General features: G+C 37.7%; 1 protein-coding gene across 6 annotated transcripts in view; it reads left to right on the top strand.

Moving 5' to 3' along the window:
- The window catches only part of Bicd1 (BICD cargo adaptor 1), a 148,794-nt gene that overhangs the window by 81,717 nt on the left and 49,387 nt on the right, over positions 1–17,690 (top strand). For all 6 annotated transcript variants that reach the window (XM_085687421.2, XM_085687420.2, XM_085687423.2 and 3 more), the window contains exons 3-4: positions 4,666–4,818; positions 8,341–8,766. In XM_085687421.2, coding sequence (XP_085543547.2) covers positions 4,666–4,818; positions 8,341–8,766 — 579 coding nt within the window. The remainder of the gene's footprint in view (positions 1–4,665; positions 4,819–8,340; positions 8,767–17,690) is intronic.

Here is a 17,690-nt window from a genome sequence, read left to right as displayed (position 1 = left end):
TCACTGAGAGATAGGTGTAGCACAAATAATAAAAACCCAGAGATAGGGGTTAAAGGTGAAGACCAGAGAAACAGTGCAGTAAGCCACTGAAGAGACCTTTTAACTCTGCTAATGCTCAGACTGAAGGAATGATCTTCAGACTGCCTAGATTGCACTATATTTCCACCAAACCTCACACTGCACACTCCATTGAGTTCCTGTCTCTTCCCCTTTATATTCCTCTTTCTATCCAGCCATTTTGTTCCTGTTTCCACCTCCCCCATGATGGGATTCAAGATGTAAATATGGCATGTCCTGAACTCCTTCACAGGACCTGATTATCTTGTCTAAACTTTTTACATTTTAATTTTATGTCATTATTTAAATCATGGTTGGCTAGCTTTGTGGTTTACCTCATCCACCCTGTTTTTAAGTAGGTCAAGAAGAGGGAAGGAGAGGAAGAGGGAGGGAGGGAGAGAGAGAGAGAGAGAGAGAGAGAGAGAGAGAGAGAGAGAGAGAGAGAGAGAGGCTAAGTCACTTTGGGAAAGAGGTTTATTAGCCTCAATGACATGCACACAAAGAAACACAGCTCTCATCTTAACGAGAATAAAAGATAATCTATTCTGGAGCCATTTTGAGTGATCATGGTCTGTTAACACAGATAAAGGTTACCCCAAATTTTATGTGTCAAGAGACAAATCTCAAAAGATAATAAATCAAAATATTTTGAAGACAAAGACAACCAAGACAAAACAGAAAACAAATAGCCTTTGAAGTTCCAATCTTGAACAAAATTCAAAATGCCTTTCAAGATCTCAATGTAACAAACCAAACCTAACTTAGTTTCTAGACTAAAGTGATTTCAAAGCAAACAAATGAACTAAATACCTTAAACCAAGAGTTTTGAAAGTAGACTAAAAAAGCATATGTCCTATTAGGATCCTTAATTTATTAGCTCAGAATAAATAAGTAGATTGTTAACTAAAGCAAGAGTGGTCCAAGAGCCACAGAAAGAGCTAACAACCCATCTGAGCAAATAACACCAAGAAGCTTGGACTCAATAGTTTCTGGCAGATTATTGACTCTCATTCAGGTCATTCCTTTGATGAAAAATGGATCATTTTCAGAGTCCCACGTTGTGTCATCAGAGACTTTTGAAATACTAAACACAGTTTTCATCTTAAAGGTAATAAGAGATAGTTTATTCTGGAGCCATTGTGAATAATCATGCCCTAGGAACTAGACTTAGGTTATTCCAAATTCCATGTTTCAATGTGGAAGTGGTTTTATGAAGTTTTTATAGTTTTGCAGACCAAAGAAAGTCATCAATCAAGACACGTTTAAATTACATTGGTGGGGACATCAGAAAGGTGGTTGCAGCAAGGTGGAGGAATCTTTTTTAGGCCTCAAATGATGTCTGATGACATTCTTAGCTTTTGGGTTTGTGGATGCTAGTGGTCTGCTAGTTCAAAGGTATGGGGTCTGCCTGACTTTGCTTTCTTTCTCCCAGCATTCTGTTCAGTCTACTCTACCTATTTAAGCTGCTGTCCTGTCAAAAGGCTAAGGCAGTTTCTTTATTTGACCAATGAAAGTAACACATAGACAGAAGACCCTCCTACACCAGATTTCAAAGGTTTTCTTTCTATCTTTTTAATCTATTAGCCACAGGTGTTAGTTCTTCCACTCTACATGTGGGCAAGGAATAGCTGCTGATGGTCTTGAAGGTAGCCCAAGATAAGGTGGGTAGTTAGCCTCTGCACTTGCAGTATTCCGAACTCTCAACATCAGTGCAGTTTCAAGCAGCCAGTCTTTGCAGACACAGCTTCTTTCCAGAAATTCTCCTTCACGACCCTAACTTCATGGTAGAAGTCCGAAGTTAAGCCTCAGTGCCTCACCAACACTACCCCAACTCCCCAGAAGGCAAGGTTTTTTATTTTGTTTAGTTGTTTTGTTTTTAGGGCTCCTTAGGTGGATAGGGAGGAAGGAGTAAGTAAAGTTACCTTTGTATTATGAAGTTTGCTTGAAAGACTATTTGCTCTGTGGTTTGGGCTGGGCGAAAGGTGCTTGGAAAAGTCCAGTGTATGCTTTTAGAGAAATGTTCAGATGGAGAATTTCATAAAAGAGTGGGTGGGCCTAGTTAATATGTGATCTGTGAATTGTGACATATGTCATTTGTAGGACTTGTGGGATGTGGTAATGATCTGGCTGCCTCTGATCCCCAGGCTGTAGGAGGGCAGGGTTTGCTCTTGTCAGCCCCTCTGTGTAGGGCCTCACTAGCTGGAAGTCACGCTTCTCTGCTTATGTGGTGCTCTCGTTTCCAATGATTTGGTCTGTAAATTGTTTAAAATATTCCTTGAAAAAGGTAAAGATCTTATGGTCAAATGCATTTAGGAAGTGGTACATATTGCATTTTGCTCTAACAGAGTGTCAATATACACAAGCTCAATGAACATTGATATTTTAAAGGTTCTGAGGGGCCTAGGAGAAAAAAAAAGTGTAGTTTTAACGCGATTTCCTAAACCTCCTTTTATTTCAGGATTCCTGTTTATCTCTCAAGCTATGAACACAAAGATGTGTTTCTCCCTCACTCATTATCTATATCATAATTAAGCGATATGTCTTATCAGTCATAAATTAGCATGGTTAAATATTTAATGCATTATTTTCTACAGAGATGGAAAGGGAATAAAGTATAAATATACGTGGAGTGGAAGTCACCAAAAGGGTTTTTAAACAATGGAGAATTTTGTAGAGAATATTTGTTTTGTTCTAAGTTATAAAATTAAAGTAATAGACTCTTTGCTTATTGAGATGATCTGCCTAACCTTAACCCTGCTAAATAATCACTTTTGACAGTTTGGCGAAAATTTTCACAGATATATTTATATCATGAAAGTGAAGTTTGTTTGTGTGTGCATGTACACATGTATTCTTTTTTTAATTTTATTCCTTTTTGTTGTTTTGGTTTTTGAGAGAGGTTTTTGAGTATAACCAGTCTGTCCATGAGCCCCACATCTTTTTTGCTCTACACTCCAGTTTCTGGAAATCCAGATGTGCACCACAATACCAAGTCCCCTTTATTTATTTATTTATTTATTTATTTATTTAAATAGAAGTCTTTATGAAGCATAATTAATAAAATTTATAATAATTAATAAAAATTATAAAAATTTATAATAATGAATAAAAATTCTCATAGAGAGAAATTGGGGTTCAACCTAAAGATCCAAAAAGCAAAACAGTCAGCCACTGGCTCCTACCTCGACTTCAGTCCAAAAATGGCAATCCAGCCTTCAGGAATCTCAGAAAAGCTGTCTGTCATCCCTCTCCCCCCATTTTATATTCCTCTCTAGGGCTGGGATTAAAGGCATGCACCACACAATTTCTTTGGCAACTAGTGTGGCTCTTGGAATTAAAGGTGCATGTCATTGTGATTAAAGGTGCAATGTTGTGGGTACTGGGATTAAAGGTGTGTGTTACCAAAACCTGGTCTGTGACATTGACCAGTGGAATTGTTTTACTCTCAGATCTTCAAGCGGTCTTTATTTATTAAAATACAGTTGAAATGCCACTACATCTTTACTTTAAAAATATTTGTTTTTATTTTATGTGTTTGAGTGTTTTCTCAGCGTGTATGAAAGTGCACTGAGTGCATGGCTGGTGCCTGTGTAGATAGATGGAAGAAGGGAAGGGATGCGCTGCACTGGAGGTACAGATGCTTTGTAAGCTGCCATGTGGACCCAGGGAATCCACTCAGATCCTCACAAGAACAGCAAGTGCTCTTAACCACTGAGCCATTTCTTCAGTCCACTCTCTTAATTTTGACACATAATGAGATTCTACTGTGCATACTAGTCCACTGCTTATTTTTACATTTAATAAAACATTGTAGCTAGATTTCCACTTTAAGACTTCAAAGTTCCCTCTGATTGTATTTATCATCATTTCAAATGATTTTGTAATTCAGAGTAAAGTAATTTATTTCACTGTGACTCCAAATAGCAAAAATTTAGTCTATTTTCCATTCTTTGTGTGAATAAATAGGAATTTATTTAGATTTTTATTTATTTCTTTGAAAATGTTTTTAAGAATAATTTTCAGTCCACAACACCAGAGAATCTAGGAAGCAAAGAGGACCTTAAGAGAGACATACATGGATTTACATAAGAGGGAAAAAAAAAACGACATTGTCTCCTGAGTAAATTGGGAGTGTGGGGGTCATGGGAGAGGGTAGGAAGAGGGAGGGGAGGAATGGAGGGGGGGTGGGAAAATGTATAGCTCAATAAAAACAGAAAAGAATAATTTTTAAATGTCAGATTTCTTTTATTTTTCTCTTTCTTTCTTTCTTTTTTTTTTTCTTGTTTTTCGAGACAGGGTTTCTCTGTAGTTTTTGGTGCCTGTCCTGGAACTAGCTCTTGTAGACCAGGCTGGCCTCGAACTCACGAAGATCCACCTGCCTCTGCCTCCCGAGTGCTGGAATTAAAGGCATGCGCCGCCACCACCCAGCTAAATGTCAGATTTCTTTAGAAATTTTGATAGATATTATTAAATTGTCATCTAAAAAGGCAGTGCCAATTTAAATACAGGAAATCTTTTCTGTTATCTAACAACCAGGGTTTCTTTTCTACATTTTCTGAAATCTAGAGTAAGTAAGTTTTATACTGATTGCTTATGTTGTTGTTTCAGAACAATGAGATGGTGGAGCTACAGAGAATACGAATGAAAGATGAAATCCGAGAATATAAATTCCGGGAGACCAGACTCCTTCAGGACTATACAGAACTGGAAGAAGAAAATATTACATTGCAAAAGCTAGTGTCCACGTTAAAACAGAACCAGGTGAGGATTAAGAAGATTTTCTTCAAGAGTTATACCATAGATAGATCTACATTTTCTAATAAATGAAGTTCATTCTTCCCCTTCTTTCAAAATGTTTATTTGTGTGTGTGTGTGTATGAGCACATACAGGAGTGCAGGTGCTTGCAGGAGCCACAGACTCTGAATCTCCCTGGAACCTGAGTTAGAGGTACTTGTGAGACACTTGATGTGGGTGCTGGAATCAGGTGCTGAAGACAGTTGAAGTCAGGTCCTCTGGAAGAGCAGTGCATACTCTCTAACTGCTAAGCCATCCTTTTAATCCTATACTTTGTTTCTTAAGAAAGAACTTGTCATGTTTTTTATACTCCTTTAATTTGTATGCTGGAATTTCTCTATCTTATTATATCAGCTAAAATGTATAAGAAAAATGTAAGTAGTATAGTTTACAATGCAGTTTTATTAAGCAAAATTTTAATTTGTTTTAACTTAGTGATCATTTGTCTTAGTAGTAAGTCAAATATAATAAATTATAATAAATTTAACTTAGCAACTTCCTATTGCTCCTGGGTATACTAACTTGTTTTATACAGATAACACCCTTAAGATCTTTCTATAAAACTTGTCTGTCTTTCTCCCCTTTCTCTGTCCCCCTTCCCTTCCCTTCCCTTCCCTTCCCTTCCCTTCCCTTCCCTTCCCTTCCCTCCCCTCCCCTCCCCTCCCCTCCCCTCCCCTCCCCTCCCCTCCCCTCCCCTCCCCTCCCCTCCCCTCCCCTCCCCTCCCCTCCCTTCCCTTCCCTTCCCTTCCCTTCCCCAATGTCCCTTCCTTTACCCAATTTCTTCTTTTTCCCTTTCCTTTCTTTCTATCTTCCCTTCTTTTCTAACTGCCCTTTTCTGTCCCTCCCCCATTTCTCCCATCAGTTTTCATCTCTCCTTTCTTCTCTTTCCTTCCTTTCTTATTTTCTTCCCCCTTTCTTTCATATCTCCACTTCCCCTTTGTCTCTCTGCCTGTATCTTCTTGAGTCCTGTATTCAGACATGTGAGCCTATAGGGGACATTTCACATTCAAACCACAACATTCTGCTTCTGGCTACCCCACTCATCCCATGGACATTACTTGGTGCAAAATGTATTTAGTCTAACTGAATCCTACAGCTTCATGTCTGCCATCTGGGGCTTGTGATGAAAGTGACTGTACCCCATTCCTCTAGCCCTGTCTTCTGCAGTATATATAGCCTCTGTCTTAGGTAGGCTTCATAGCATACCTACAGCTTTCCTTGGCAGATGGCTCATGATTCTGGTATCTCCAATATTTTAAACCTCCACTACAACGTTTGGTTCACCCTCACAGCTTCACTCAATGGTTTCTCAGGACCTTCTTTCAGGAACTTTATCCATGCCACATGCTGGTTGGTCCCCAAAGTCTTTGAAACTATGGAAGAAGACTTCATGATCCTTTCAATATTACATCTCTCATGCCTGCAAAACCAGTACCACATGGTACTAGCAGACACTAGGAAGTTCTGCTGACACCTTGTATTGGAACATAGTTCCATCTTATCACACTAGCTGATTCATTTCCAGGAGCTGGATATCACATGGACATTGGAGCTTCGGTTCTCTGCTTTTAAAGAGATAGATTTTTACTACCCTTCTGTTATAGGGTGGCTGATAGTGTGTTTCCTGGTTGCCTGGCAGCTCAGACCTAAAATAATCACACAGAATTTGTATTAATTAAATCACTGCTTGGCCCATTAGCTCTAACTTCTTATTGGCTAACTCTTACATCTTAATTTAACCCATCTCCATTAATCTGTGCATCACACAAGGCCGTGGCCTACCAACAAAGTTTCAGCGTGTTTGTCTCCAGTGGCAGCTCCATGGCTTCTCCTTTACTCTGCCTCCTTTCTCCCAGCATTCAGTTTAGCTTTCCCCACCTACCTAAGTTCTGCCTTATCAACAGGCCAAGGCAGTTTCTTTGTTCACCTATGGTATTCACAGCGTACAGAGGGGAATCACACATCACCCTTCTACTCCAATTATTACTCTTTATCACTGCAGATCTACATGGGCAGAATGTTGCTAGATGTTTTGCTAGAGTGTCACATGATTGCCTCTGGCATAGATTCTTTGTGTGGACTGTAGTAGGAAGTTACGTAGCAAGAGAGAAGTCTGGTTCACAGAGGATCTTATGGAGCTGAGATGCCAAGCTTGCCATGGCTATCTATTCCCATTCTGTTACACAGGAAAAAGTCCTTGTATCTTAACTAAGGCATTTTCAATTAGGTCTTATTTATTTCAGTCAAATCTATATCCCAACTAAACAGGTATCTCAACATTTTCAAAATAAATAATTCCATTAATATTATAAAAGGAAGGAGGAGGAAGAGTTAAAAATATATATGAAAGCAATAGTGGTATATGATTCCTGTTTCAATTTAAACAATAAAAATACAAACAGATAAAAAACTAAATGTACAGTTTATATTAGTATCTAGTAGTATAATGTTTATTACTTGTTCTAGTTTTTTTCAGAATAGTTATTTACTAAGCAAATGCTTATTGAAGAGCAGAATTTGGTTTTAAACATTGTGGAGGAGCATTGACATACTAAGGGATACCTAGGAGAATCAAAAGGTACTTAATTTTTTTTATTGAGAAAGGCTATCAATATGTAACCTGGACTAGCCTGGAAACTCACTGTGCAGTCCATGTTGGCCTCAAACTCACAGATTTACTTGCCTTTACCTCCAGAGTTCTGGATTAAAGAAATGTAGCACCATGTGTGCCCCAGAAAACATGTTTTTAAAAGGTGGCACAGTATCGTGGAAGAGTCTCCAGGAACACATACAAGCTCAGATACACTGTCATCTATGGTGCCTCTGGCCAAAGGTTATTTGAGCAGGTTCTTTATTATAATTAAAGAAGATATTACATTACTAACAGTATAGATATTCATTATTTGGAGTTAAATTTTTGGCTTTTTTAAATCTTATTCTCAAAAATGTTTTATTGAAATTTTGGTCTTCTTGTGATCTTTTAAACAAATGTTTGTCTGAATACTAAAACTATATTTTTAATTAATGAAATAAAACAGTGGTGATAAAGACTTTTTCCTTGGGTGCTACATATTAAAAATTTGAAAAAATATCAAAATATTTTATTGTTGTTTATTAGGAAAACAATGGATTCTAATAAATAATGGATAATTTGTCCACTATGTCCTAAAATATATCCTAGTAAAATAGATACCTTTTCATTTCTTCTGGGTGTTAAATTATGTATTTTTATTCTTTAAAATATAGCTAGGTGTGTATATACACACACACAGTTTGTATCTGTTTGTATCATAGATACAAACACACCTGTTTGTATCTATGTAACTATTGTGTGTTATCCTAAGAATGTAGTATGCAGTTTTTATTTTTTATTTTGTAGACTGTTTATATTTTACTTAAATGATTAAATACATTAGAGTGTTTAATGGAAATTTTTATTAAGGTCAAAATTTTATCTTTATGAATCTTCTTTAACCTATCTAATTTAGGTTGAATACGAAGGCTTAAAACATGAAATTAAGCGATTTGAAGAAGAAACAGTGTTACTGAACAGCCAACTGGAAGATGCCATCCGACTGAAAGAGATTGCAGAGCATCAGTTGGAAGAAGCCCTTGAGACATTGAAAAATGAAAGAGAGCAAAAAAACAACCTGAGGAAGGAGCTGTCCCAATACATCACCCTCAGTGATAACCACATCAGCATCTCGGTAGATGGGCTCAAGTTTTCTGAGGATGGGAGTGAGCCAAACAATGACGACAAGATGAATGGGCATATCCATGGGCCTCTTGGGAAACTTAACGGAGACTATCGTACTCCCACATCACGGAAAGGAGAATCCCTACACCCCGTGTCTGACTTATTCAGTGAGCTGAACATTTCAGAAATTCAGAAATTGAAGCAGCAGCTCATGCAGGTAAGAACTTCACTTATATCTACAATAATGAATTTCATGTTGATTACATGTGGTATGCTATGGGATTTCTGATTCTCAGATTTTTCTTCCTGATTATTTTTTTTTCACATATTGATTCTTCAACTAGAAGATTTAGAAATAGGATACTTTAGAAAGACATGACGAAAGATTGTTGAAAATAAGTTTTGTTTTTGAAGCACTTGAGAATTGAGTTGGGCATTGCTCAGTAGTAGAGAGCTTGCCTAGCAGTTGCTGGGTCCTGGATTCAATCTGCAGTGCCATAATAAAAGAGCTTCTTTAATTTATGATTCGGAGTACAGTGTGGTCTATGAAAAGATAAATCATTCGTATATTTATGAATGATAAATATACGAATGATAAGAGAATTAAGAAATATTACATACAAGTAAAATGACAGAAAATATTGCTTTTAGGATAATGGTTACATTCCTCAGAAACATTTTTAACTTTAAAGACACAAAGGACTTCCTAAATAAAAAGCAGTCAAGATTCCATATGGTTAAAAACACAAAACAAGTGTAAGTAAGAAAACAAAGTGTAATTCTCTTTCTTGGTTGAGTCTTTGTTTGGTTTCAGTATCAGAGTAACTGTAGCCTCATAAAAAGAGTTTGGCAATGTTCTTTCTGTTTTTATTATGTGGAACTCTTTGAAGAGTACAGGTATTACCAGTTCTTGGAAGTTCTGGTAGAATTCTGTACTGAAACCATCTAGTCCTGGGCTTCTTTTAGTTGGGAGGATTTTGATGACTGCTTCTATTTCCTTGCAGGTTGTAAGTCTATTTAATTTGTTTACTTGGTCTTGGTTTAATTTTGGTATGTGGTACCTATACAGAAAATGGTCCATTTCTTTTATATTTTCCAATTTCGTGGAGGACAGGTTTTTGAAGTATGACCCAATGATTCTCTGGATTTCTTCAGTGTCTGTTGTTATGTCTCCGTTTTCATTTCTGATTTTGTTAATTTTGATGTTCTATTTCTGCCTTTTGATTAGTTTGGATAAGGGTTTATCTATCTTGTTGATTTTCTTAAAGAACCACCTCTTTGTCTCATTTTTTTTATTGTTTTTATTTTATTGATTTCAGCCCTCAATTGATTATTTCCTGTCTTTTACTCCTCCTGGGTAAGTTTGCTTCCTTTTGTTCTAAGCTTTCAGGTGTGCTGTTCAGTCACTAGTGTGAGATTTTTTTTCCCTCTTTCTTTATGTAGGCACTTAGTGCAATGAACTTTCCTCTTAGCACCGCTTTCATAGTGTCCCACAGGTTTAAGTATGTTGTGCCTTCACTTTTATTGAATTCTAGAAAATCTTTAATTTCTTTCTTTATTTCTCCTTTGACCAAAGGGTAGTTCAATTGGGCACTGCTCAATTTCCATGAGTTTGTAGACTTTATCAATTAGTGTTGTTAATTTCTAACTTTTAACCATGATGATCCATTAAGATACAGGGGTTTTTTTTCTTCCATTTTCTTTTGTGTTGGTTGAGGTCTGCTTTGTTACTGAGTATGTGGTCAATTTTAGAGAAGCTTCCATGAGGTGCTGAGGAGAAGATATATTCTTTTGTGTTTGGTTGAAATGTTCTGTAGATGTCTGTTAACTCCATTTGTTTCATCATATCTGTTAGTTCTCTTATTTCTCTGTTAAGTTTCTGTCTGGTTGACCTGTCCATTGTGGATATTGGGGTGTTGAAGTTTCCTTCTATCAGTGTGCGGGGTTTGAGGTGCCATTTAAGCTTAGTAATGTTTCTTTTACATATGTGGGTTCTCTTGTATTTGGGGCATAGATGTTCAGGACTGAGACTTCATCTTGATGGATTTTCCTCTTATGAGTATAAAGTATCCTCCATCTCTTCTGATTGATTTTAGTTTGAAGCCTGTTTTGTTAGATGTTTGGATAGTTACACCTGTTTATTGCTTAGGTCCATTTGATTGGAAAATCTTTTCCCAACTTTTTACTCTGAAGTAATATCTGTCTTTGAGATTGAGGTGTGTTTCTTGTATACATTCGAAGGCTGAATCTTGTTTTTGTGTTTTTTTTATAGATGAATTGAGTCCTTTGACATTCAGAGATATTAATGACCAGTGAATGTTAAATCCTCTTATTGTTCAGTGGTAGTGTTTGTGTGTTTCCCTTTAGGTTTTGCTGATTTGTTTTTCTGTTGCCTGTGTATTTGTGGGTGCAGTTTAGCTTCCTTGGGTTGGAGTTTTTCTTCTAGTACTTTTATTAGGACTGGATTTGTGGATAGGTATTGTTGAAATATTGTTTTATTATCAGATATCTTGTTTTCTCCATCTATGGTGATGGAAAGATCTGTGATCTCTGAGTGTCTGTAGCACATCTCTCCAGGACCTTCTAGCTTTCATGATTTTCATTGAGAAGTTGAGTGTAATTTTTATAGGTCTGCCTTTATATGTTAATTGGCCTTTTGCCTTTGCAGCTCTTAATATTGTTTCTTTATTCTGTATGTTTTGTGTTTTGATTATTATATGGTGAGGCACTTTTTTTTTGTCCAGTCTATTTGGTGTTCTATGAGATTTTTCATAGGGATATCCTTCTTAAGATTGGGAAAGTTTTCTTCTATGATTTTGTTGAATATATTTTCTGTGCCTTTGAACTGGAGTTCTCTTCCTATTACTATTATTCTTAGGTTTGGTATTTTCATGGTGTCCCAGATTTCCTGTTATATGTTAAGAATTTGTTGGATTTCACATTTTCTTTGACCAATGGATCTATTTCCTCTACTGTATCTTCAATGTCTGAGATTCTCTCTTCCATCGCTTGTATTCTCTTGTTTATGCTTGCCTCTCTAGTTCCCATTTGTTTACTCAGAGTTTCCATATCCAGAATTCTTTCAGTTTGTATTTTCTTTATTGCCTCTATTTAAGTCTTCAAGTCTTGAACTGCTTGCTTTACCTGTTTGATTGTTTTTTTCTTGGTTTTCTTTGAGGAATTTATTGATTTCCAATTTTTTTGTTTGTCTTTTCCTCCAGTTTTTCATGGAAATTTTCATTTCCTCTTTAAAGGTCTCCATCATCCTCATAAAGTTACAATTCAAATCATTTTCTTCTGCTTCTTTATGGTTAGGATGATAAAGTCTTCCTGTTGTATGACCCGTGTCATACAACACAAGTGGGTTCTTGTGTTGCTTTTCTGCTTTTTAGGTTGTTGAGTGAACAACAACCTAATTCTTGCATTGGCACCTATTCATCTCTTCCTCCAGTGTCTTTGCCTCAGTCCAATCCTTGCAGTGGCTGTCTGTATCTTTGGTTACTGTACTTGATCTATTCTGTACTGTCACTCTTTGTGTCTGAGGGAGCCACTGGGATCTCTCTTGGTGTGTTCTCTTGATCTACTCTTTGCAGTCACAACCTGTGCTTCAGAGTTCCTCTCTTCTTGGGGACCACCCTCGATTAGAAATATAGTAAGGAATATGAAGATGCAAACGAAAATAATAAAATGGAGAAACATATAGAATAGTATTGGGAGAGAATTCCAGTGAGTACTAAAAATTCATCCACATTTAATTTTCAATTGGTTTAAATACCCCTGACTCCAAAAGGTAGGAATAAGACAAAAAAAACTACATTAATAGATACAAGGAAATGAACATACCAATTGAAAGTCACAGGCTACATTCATAGTGAAACATTCTGTTGCTAGAACAAAACAAGTCACATTTATACCCTAGACCAAAGCATTCTGTAGGCAAACCCCTCCCTGGGTAGAATCCAAAGTTATCTTCTTAAGGGAATTGGAATTTAGTTGGATCCTTAGACTTTTGTTTGAGGTAGGAACATACCTACTTTTCTATTCTTGGAGTACAAACTCTGGCTATTAGCTATACCTGTTGGCAATAACCTTGAGAGAGCAGAACTCTCTGATCTACATCTATGTGGGACCTTTGTTTGAGGTAGAGGCACAATAACCTTAAAGAACTAGAGGTAAGTTTCAACTCTTTGACCTTTGGTCTACATGGAAATAGGTTCATATTTTTTTGGCTTCCTCCCTTTTTTATTAATTTTAATAATGCCTCTGCTTCTGCATCAGGCAGATGGTTGCTTCTGCCTTAGGTGAACACTTTTCCATTTCATAGACCTACTCGTCTTCTGAACATGCCTTCCAAATTTGCAAGTCCATGTCTTAGGCACCTGGGGAAAAAAGGATCAAACCTGTCACTGACTGTCAGCCTCTGTAAATAAAGGGTTAAAGGAGAAAGTACTGGACTCTGTGTCTCTGAGCCGTTTCTAACAAGAGAGTTCATCTGCATTTAGCTAATGTAAGCAAGCAGATAATACTTTGTGCTATGCTTACTTCTATGGCTATAATATCTCCTAATTAAAGGAGTATAGGATCACCAGGGCTGGGAATGCCCACTTTTGAATTGGTCTAGAGTATTCAACAGTATCAAAATCTAAATGTGTCTAATCAAACATGTAAAATTCAAGAATTCATTGCTAATGTCAAACTTTACTTAGATAAGTTCTAATCATTTTTTAATCATTAACATCTTATAGTGAACTAAAGCATTAACAGGTCAATACCATAATACAATTTAACTGGTCAATACTATAGCACAATGTGTCAAAATACAATTCTCTTAAATCCATCCTAACCAAAATACAGGAGAAGGTTTTTGTAACGGGTGAGAGTCCAAATGCAATGCTGCTTTTAAGGAATTGTCCCAGTATCTGAGCAGCAGCAAAATCCTTTAGGCTATCCTCCTCGTATCTAAAGAGGGCCTCCAGTCACTCCTTGTAATGAATCTTTTTCCCCTGATGGGAAAATTGAGGTCTCAGTTCTTAGGTCCTGTATTTCAACAGAAGACTGACTACCTCACTGGCAGTCTGAGTCCTGTGTCCCAAAGCATAAAACAGTCAAATGTTCACTCTGCATTTCTGGTCTGGCTCTCAATTAAACAAGATTCACTAGGTCTGGAAGTTTTCATGGCAAGTCTATCAAAAAATTCTTATGTTTGGTCTTTTCAGGGTGTCTCAGAGTTTCTGGATGTTTTGTGTTAAGAATTTGTTGGATTTAACATTTTCTTTGACCAATAAATCTATTTTGTCTATCGTATCTTCAATGCCTGAGATTCTCTCTTCCATCTCTTGTATTCTGTTGGTTATATTTGCATCTGTAGTTCCTGTTTGTTTACTCAGATTTTTTTCCATTTCCAGAACTTCTTTGGTTTGTGTTTTCTTTATTGCCCCTGTTTAAGTTTTCAAGTCTTCAACTGTTTGAACCATTTGCCTCACCTATTTGGTTCTTTTTTTCTTGGGTTTCTTTAAGAGATTTATTGATTTCTTCCAATGTATTTGTTTGCCTTTTTCTCCATTTCTTTATGGGTCGCTATCATCTTCATAAAATCATATTTAAGGTCATTTTCTTCTGTTTCCTCTTAGGATGATCAGGTCTTCCTGTTGTATGACCATTGAGTTCTGGTGTTACGATGTTTCTTTTTAGGTTGTTGAATGAATTCTTGCATTGGCACCTACCCATCTCTTCCTCCTATTGGTGCAGGCAGTGTCTTTGCCTTTTTTTCCAATCCTTTCACTTGGTGTCTCTGTACCAAGGATCCTCTCTTGGACCAATTGTTGAAATTGCTGTCTGTGTCTTAGGGAACCACTCTTGGTTTTCTCTGTCCAGTCACTGTCTGTGTCTCAGGGAGCTGCTGAGGTCTCCAGGGATGGCTGGGGTTGGTGGTGGGGATAGAGTGGAACTTGTAGGTTACAGGGTCTGATCAATGGGAGAGTGTTGGAGCAGCCTGCGTGCAGGTAACTTGCCTGTTGGCCAACTAGTGAAGCTGAGACAGTAGGGGGAAGGGTCTGAGTTTTTTCACTGGGACCTAGGACCTAAAAACTGGACTTTCCCTTCTGGGGGCTGATCATTCACCTCTTGGTTTGCTCTGTGCAGTCACAGTCTGTGTCAGAGATCCTTTAGGGTTATAGGAAATGGGTGGATTTGGGGGCAGAGTGGGACTTGTAACTTACAAGTTCTGATCTGTGTGAGGGGTGTTGGAGCAGTCTACCTGCAGGAGGCTTGCATGCTAGATGGCTAGTGCAGCTGATGCGGTGGGGGGACTGGGATTTTGCCCCGGGGCCTAGGGTCTAGAGACTGGGGTGTCTAGCTTGGGAGCTGATCACTCACTCACCTGTTGGTCTGCTCTCTGCAGTTGCCTAAAGATGATTTCGTATTCTATGTTTGACCAGGTAAAAGGCATAGGTCAATGATATAAGTCTGTTTGGACTCTATCCATGCTGTATGAAAGGATGGCATGTAGGTATAAGTCATGAGAACTTTGTAGCCAACAAAATTTATTGTGTTTCATCCAGTATCAGAACTGTTCCCATGTAGAGGAATCAGAATACATCAACTGTCTTGTAGTCTTTCTTGGTCTCTTTTTTATATCTGTAGCCAACATTTTCAAGAGGTCTCACCCAAGCAGATCTGATCTTCATTAATTTTGAAGAAAACCATAACTTTTTGTTTCCTGTGGAAACAAAGGCATAACCTCTCCCACAATACAACATATTTTCTGACTTTCATTCTGAAGTTAAAACACCTTTAATATATATATATATATATATATATATATATATATATACACATATATGTTTAATTTAGCAGTTTCCATAGTCCATGTCTCTCGCATCTAATTTTTGTACATTAACATATAAAACATTCAAAGTCAACAAGGCACCTTACAGATTCCACATGTCTTGTGTATTTTCTGTAACATGAAGGGACATGCTTGTTTGGGTATCTATCCTGCCCAGTACCCCACAGCTGGCAAGCTCCAAAGAAGATCACACAGAGATCTCCATAAGATTATAAAACTAATTGATCCATTAGCTCAGGCTTCTTGGTAACTCTTATAGCTTATATTAACCCATTATTCTCATCTATGTTAGCCACGTGGCTCAGTACCTTTTCCAGCAGGGCAGGTTACATCTCGCTTCTTTGTGGTCTGGGCAGGAATGAAGGAATGGGCTTCTTTCTTCCTAGACTTTTCCTGTTCTCATCGCCTTGCCTCTACTTCCTGTCTGGTTGACCTGCCTATACTTCCTGCTGGGCCAATCAGTGTTTTATTAAAATACATGACTGACAGAATGCAGATAATTCTCCTGCACCAATTTCCCACCCTTACATGACTTATTTTTATATTACTTTTCTCTTTCTTTAAAGACTTTACTATTGTTTTTAAACTATTTAATTTTTTAATGACTGTCTTTTTCTTTTTCTTTATTTAGCATCTAAGTATATCTTTAAACACACTGTAACCTGTTCAGAAGTTTTGTTAACCACGGAATTAACCCCCCCCATGCCACCATCTACAGCCTCCACTGATTGCATGAGCCAAATCTCAAAAGTACTAAGTTATAGTCACATGGCTCTGCTTAGCATAAGACTCACTGGCAGCTAGTTCTGCCCCCTTTGGTTCTGTGAGAGCCTAGTCTCATGTTGGCAGGTATCAGCCTTGGGACTAAATTTACTTGCTCAATCTCTGGAAATTTATTGTGTCTACCTGAAGCAGGAGTTGGTACCCGGTGTTGGCTGCTCAAGTGCTTAGCTGTACAGCAGGACCTTTTAAAAGGGCCATGCATCTATATGCTGAACCCACCCAAAGACTGCTTTCTTAGGCTCTATGTGGATGTTTGAGCCCCATGTCGGCTGCCATATGTAATTGAACTTTTTTTTCAGCTACCAGTTCCCAAACAATGACATGGAGACTTTGTATTAATTATTAAAGCTCAGCCTATATCTTAGTTGTTCCTAACTAACTCTTATAAATTAAATTAAACCATTTATATTAATTGACATTCTATCAATTGGCATTATCTTGCTTTCATCTTGCACCTCTTGTTTCTTCTTTGTGACTCCTGGCATTTTTCACATACCTAAATTCTTCCTCCTTTTCCTTTCCCCAGAAATCCCACTTATCCCTCCTGCCTAGCTATTGTCTTTTCAGCTTTTTATTACACCAATCATAACAAATACATCTTCACCCAGTATACAAATATCCCACAACACTTAGCCATAGCTCCAATCCTGGTATACAGTGTTGATGTATGGGACACATGTGGTGGTAAACTCTTGTAACCCTAGCACCCTGGAGGCTGAGGCAGAGGGATCACAAGGTCAAGGGTAAACTCATCTGTGTAGGGAGATCAAATCTAGCTTGGGCTACAAAGTGACCCTGTCTCTGACAGAGGAGGGTCACCTGTCTATGTGTTACTTTTATTGGTTAATAAAGAAACTGTCTTGGCCCTTTGATAGGACAGAAAACTAGATAGGCGGGGTAAACAGAACAGAATGCTGGGAGGAAGAAGACAGTGAGGCAGACGCCATAGCTTTCCTCTCCGAGATGGACCCCGGTTAGACTCGTCCCAGTGAGCCACAGTCAAGTGGCAACACTCATTAATTAGAAATGGGTTGAATCAATATGTAAGAGTTAGCCAATAAGAAGCCTGACCTAATGGGCCAGTCAGCTTTATAACTTATAGAGATCTATGTGTGATTTCCTCTGAGACTAAACAGCTGGGGGGCCGGGCGAGACAAAAAACCCCAACAAGCCAGCCCCCATCATGTTACATGTCTCAAAACAAACAAACAAGCAAACAGAAAGATAAACATACAGCCACACACAGAGAAAAAGTATGGTATCTATATGAGGAAATAAGATTTAGTCTTAAAACATAATGAAATTGTATCATTTAGAACAGTACTGGTCAATGTAAAGACTATCATGCCAAGTGAAATAAATCAGGCACAGTAAAATAACTACTGTGTCATCTCATTTATATATAAAATATTAAAAGATGGTGGTTGACAGAGTCTGAGTTACCAGAGATGGTTGATGGGGGAAATTAAGGACAGCCAAAATTTCAGCTATACCATAGAAATAAATTATAT

This window comes from Myodes glareolus, chromosome 3 (genome assembly GCF_982192425.1).
Source record: "Myodes glareolus chromosome 3, mMyoGla1.1, whole genome shotgun sequence".
NCBI lineage: Eukaryota > Metazoa > Chordata > Mammalia > Rodentia > Cricetidae > Myodes > Myodes glareolus.
Note: the sequence above shows the minus strand (reverse complement) of the source record. Positions and strands in the feature narration are given on the sequence as shown.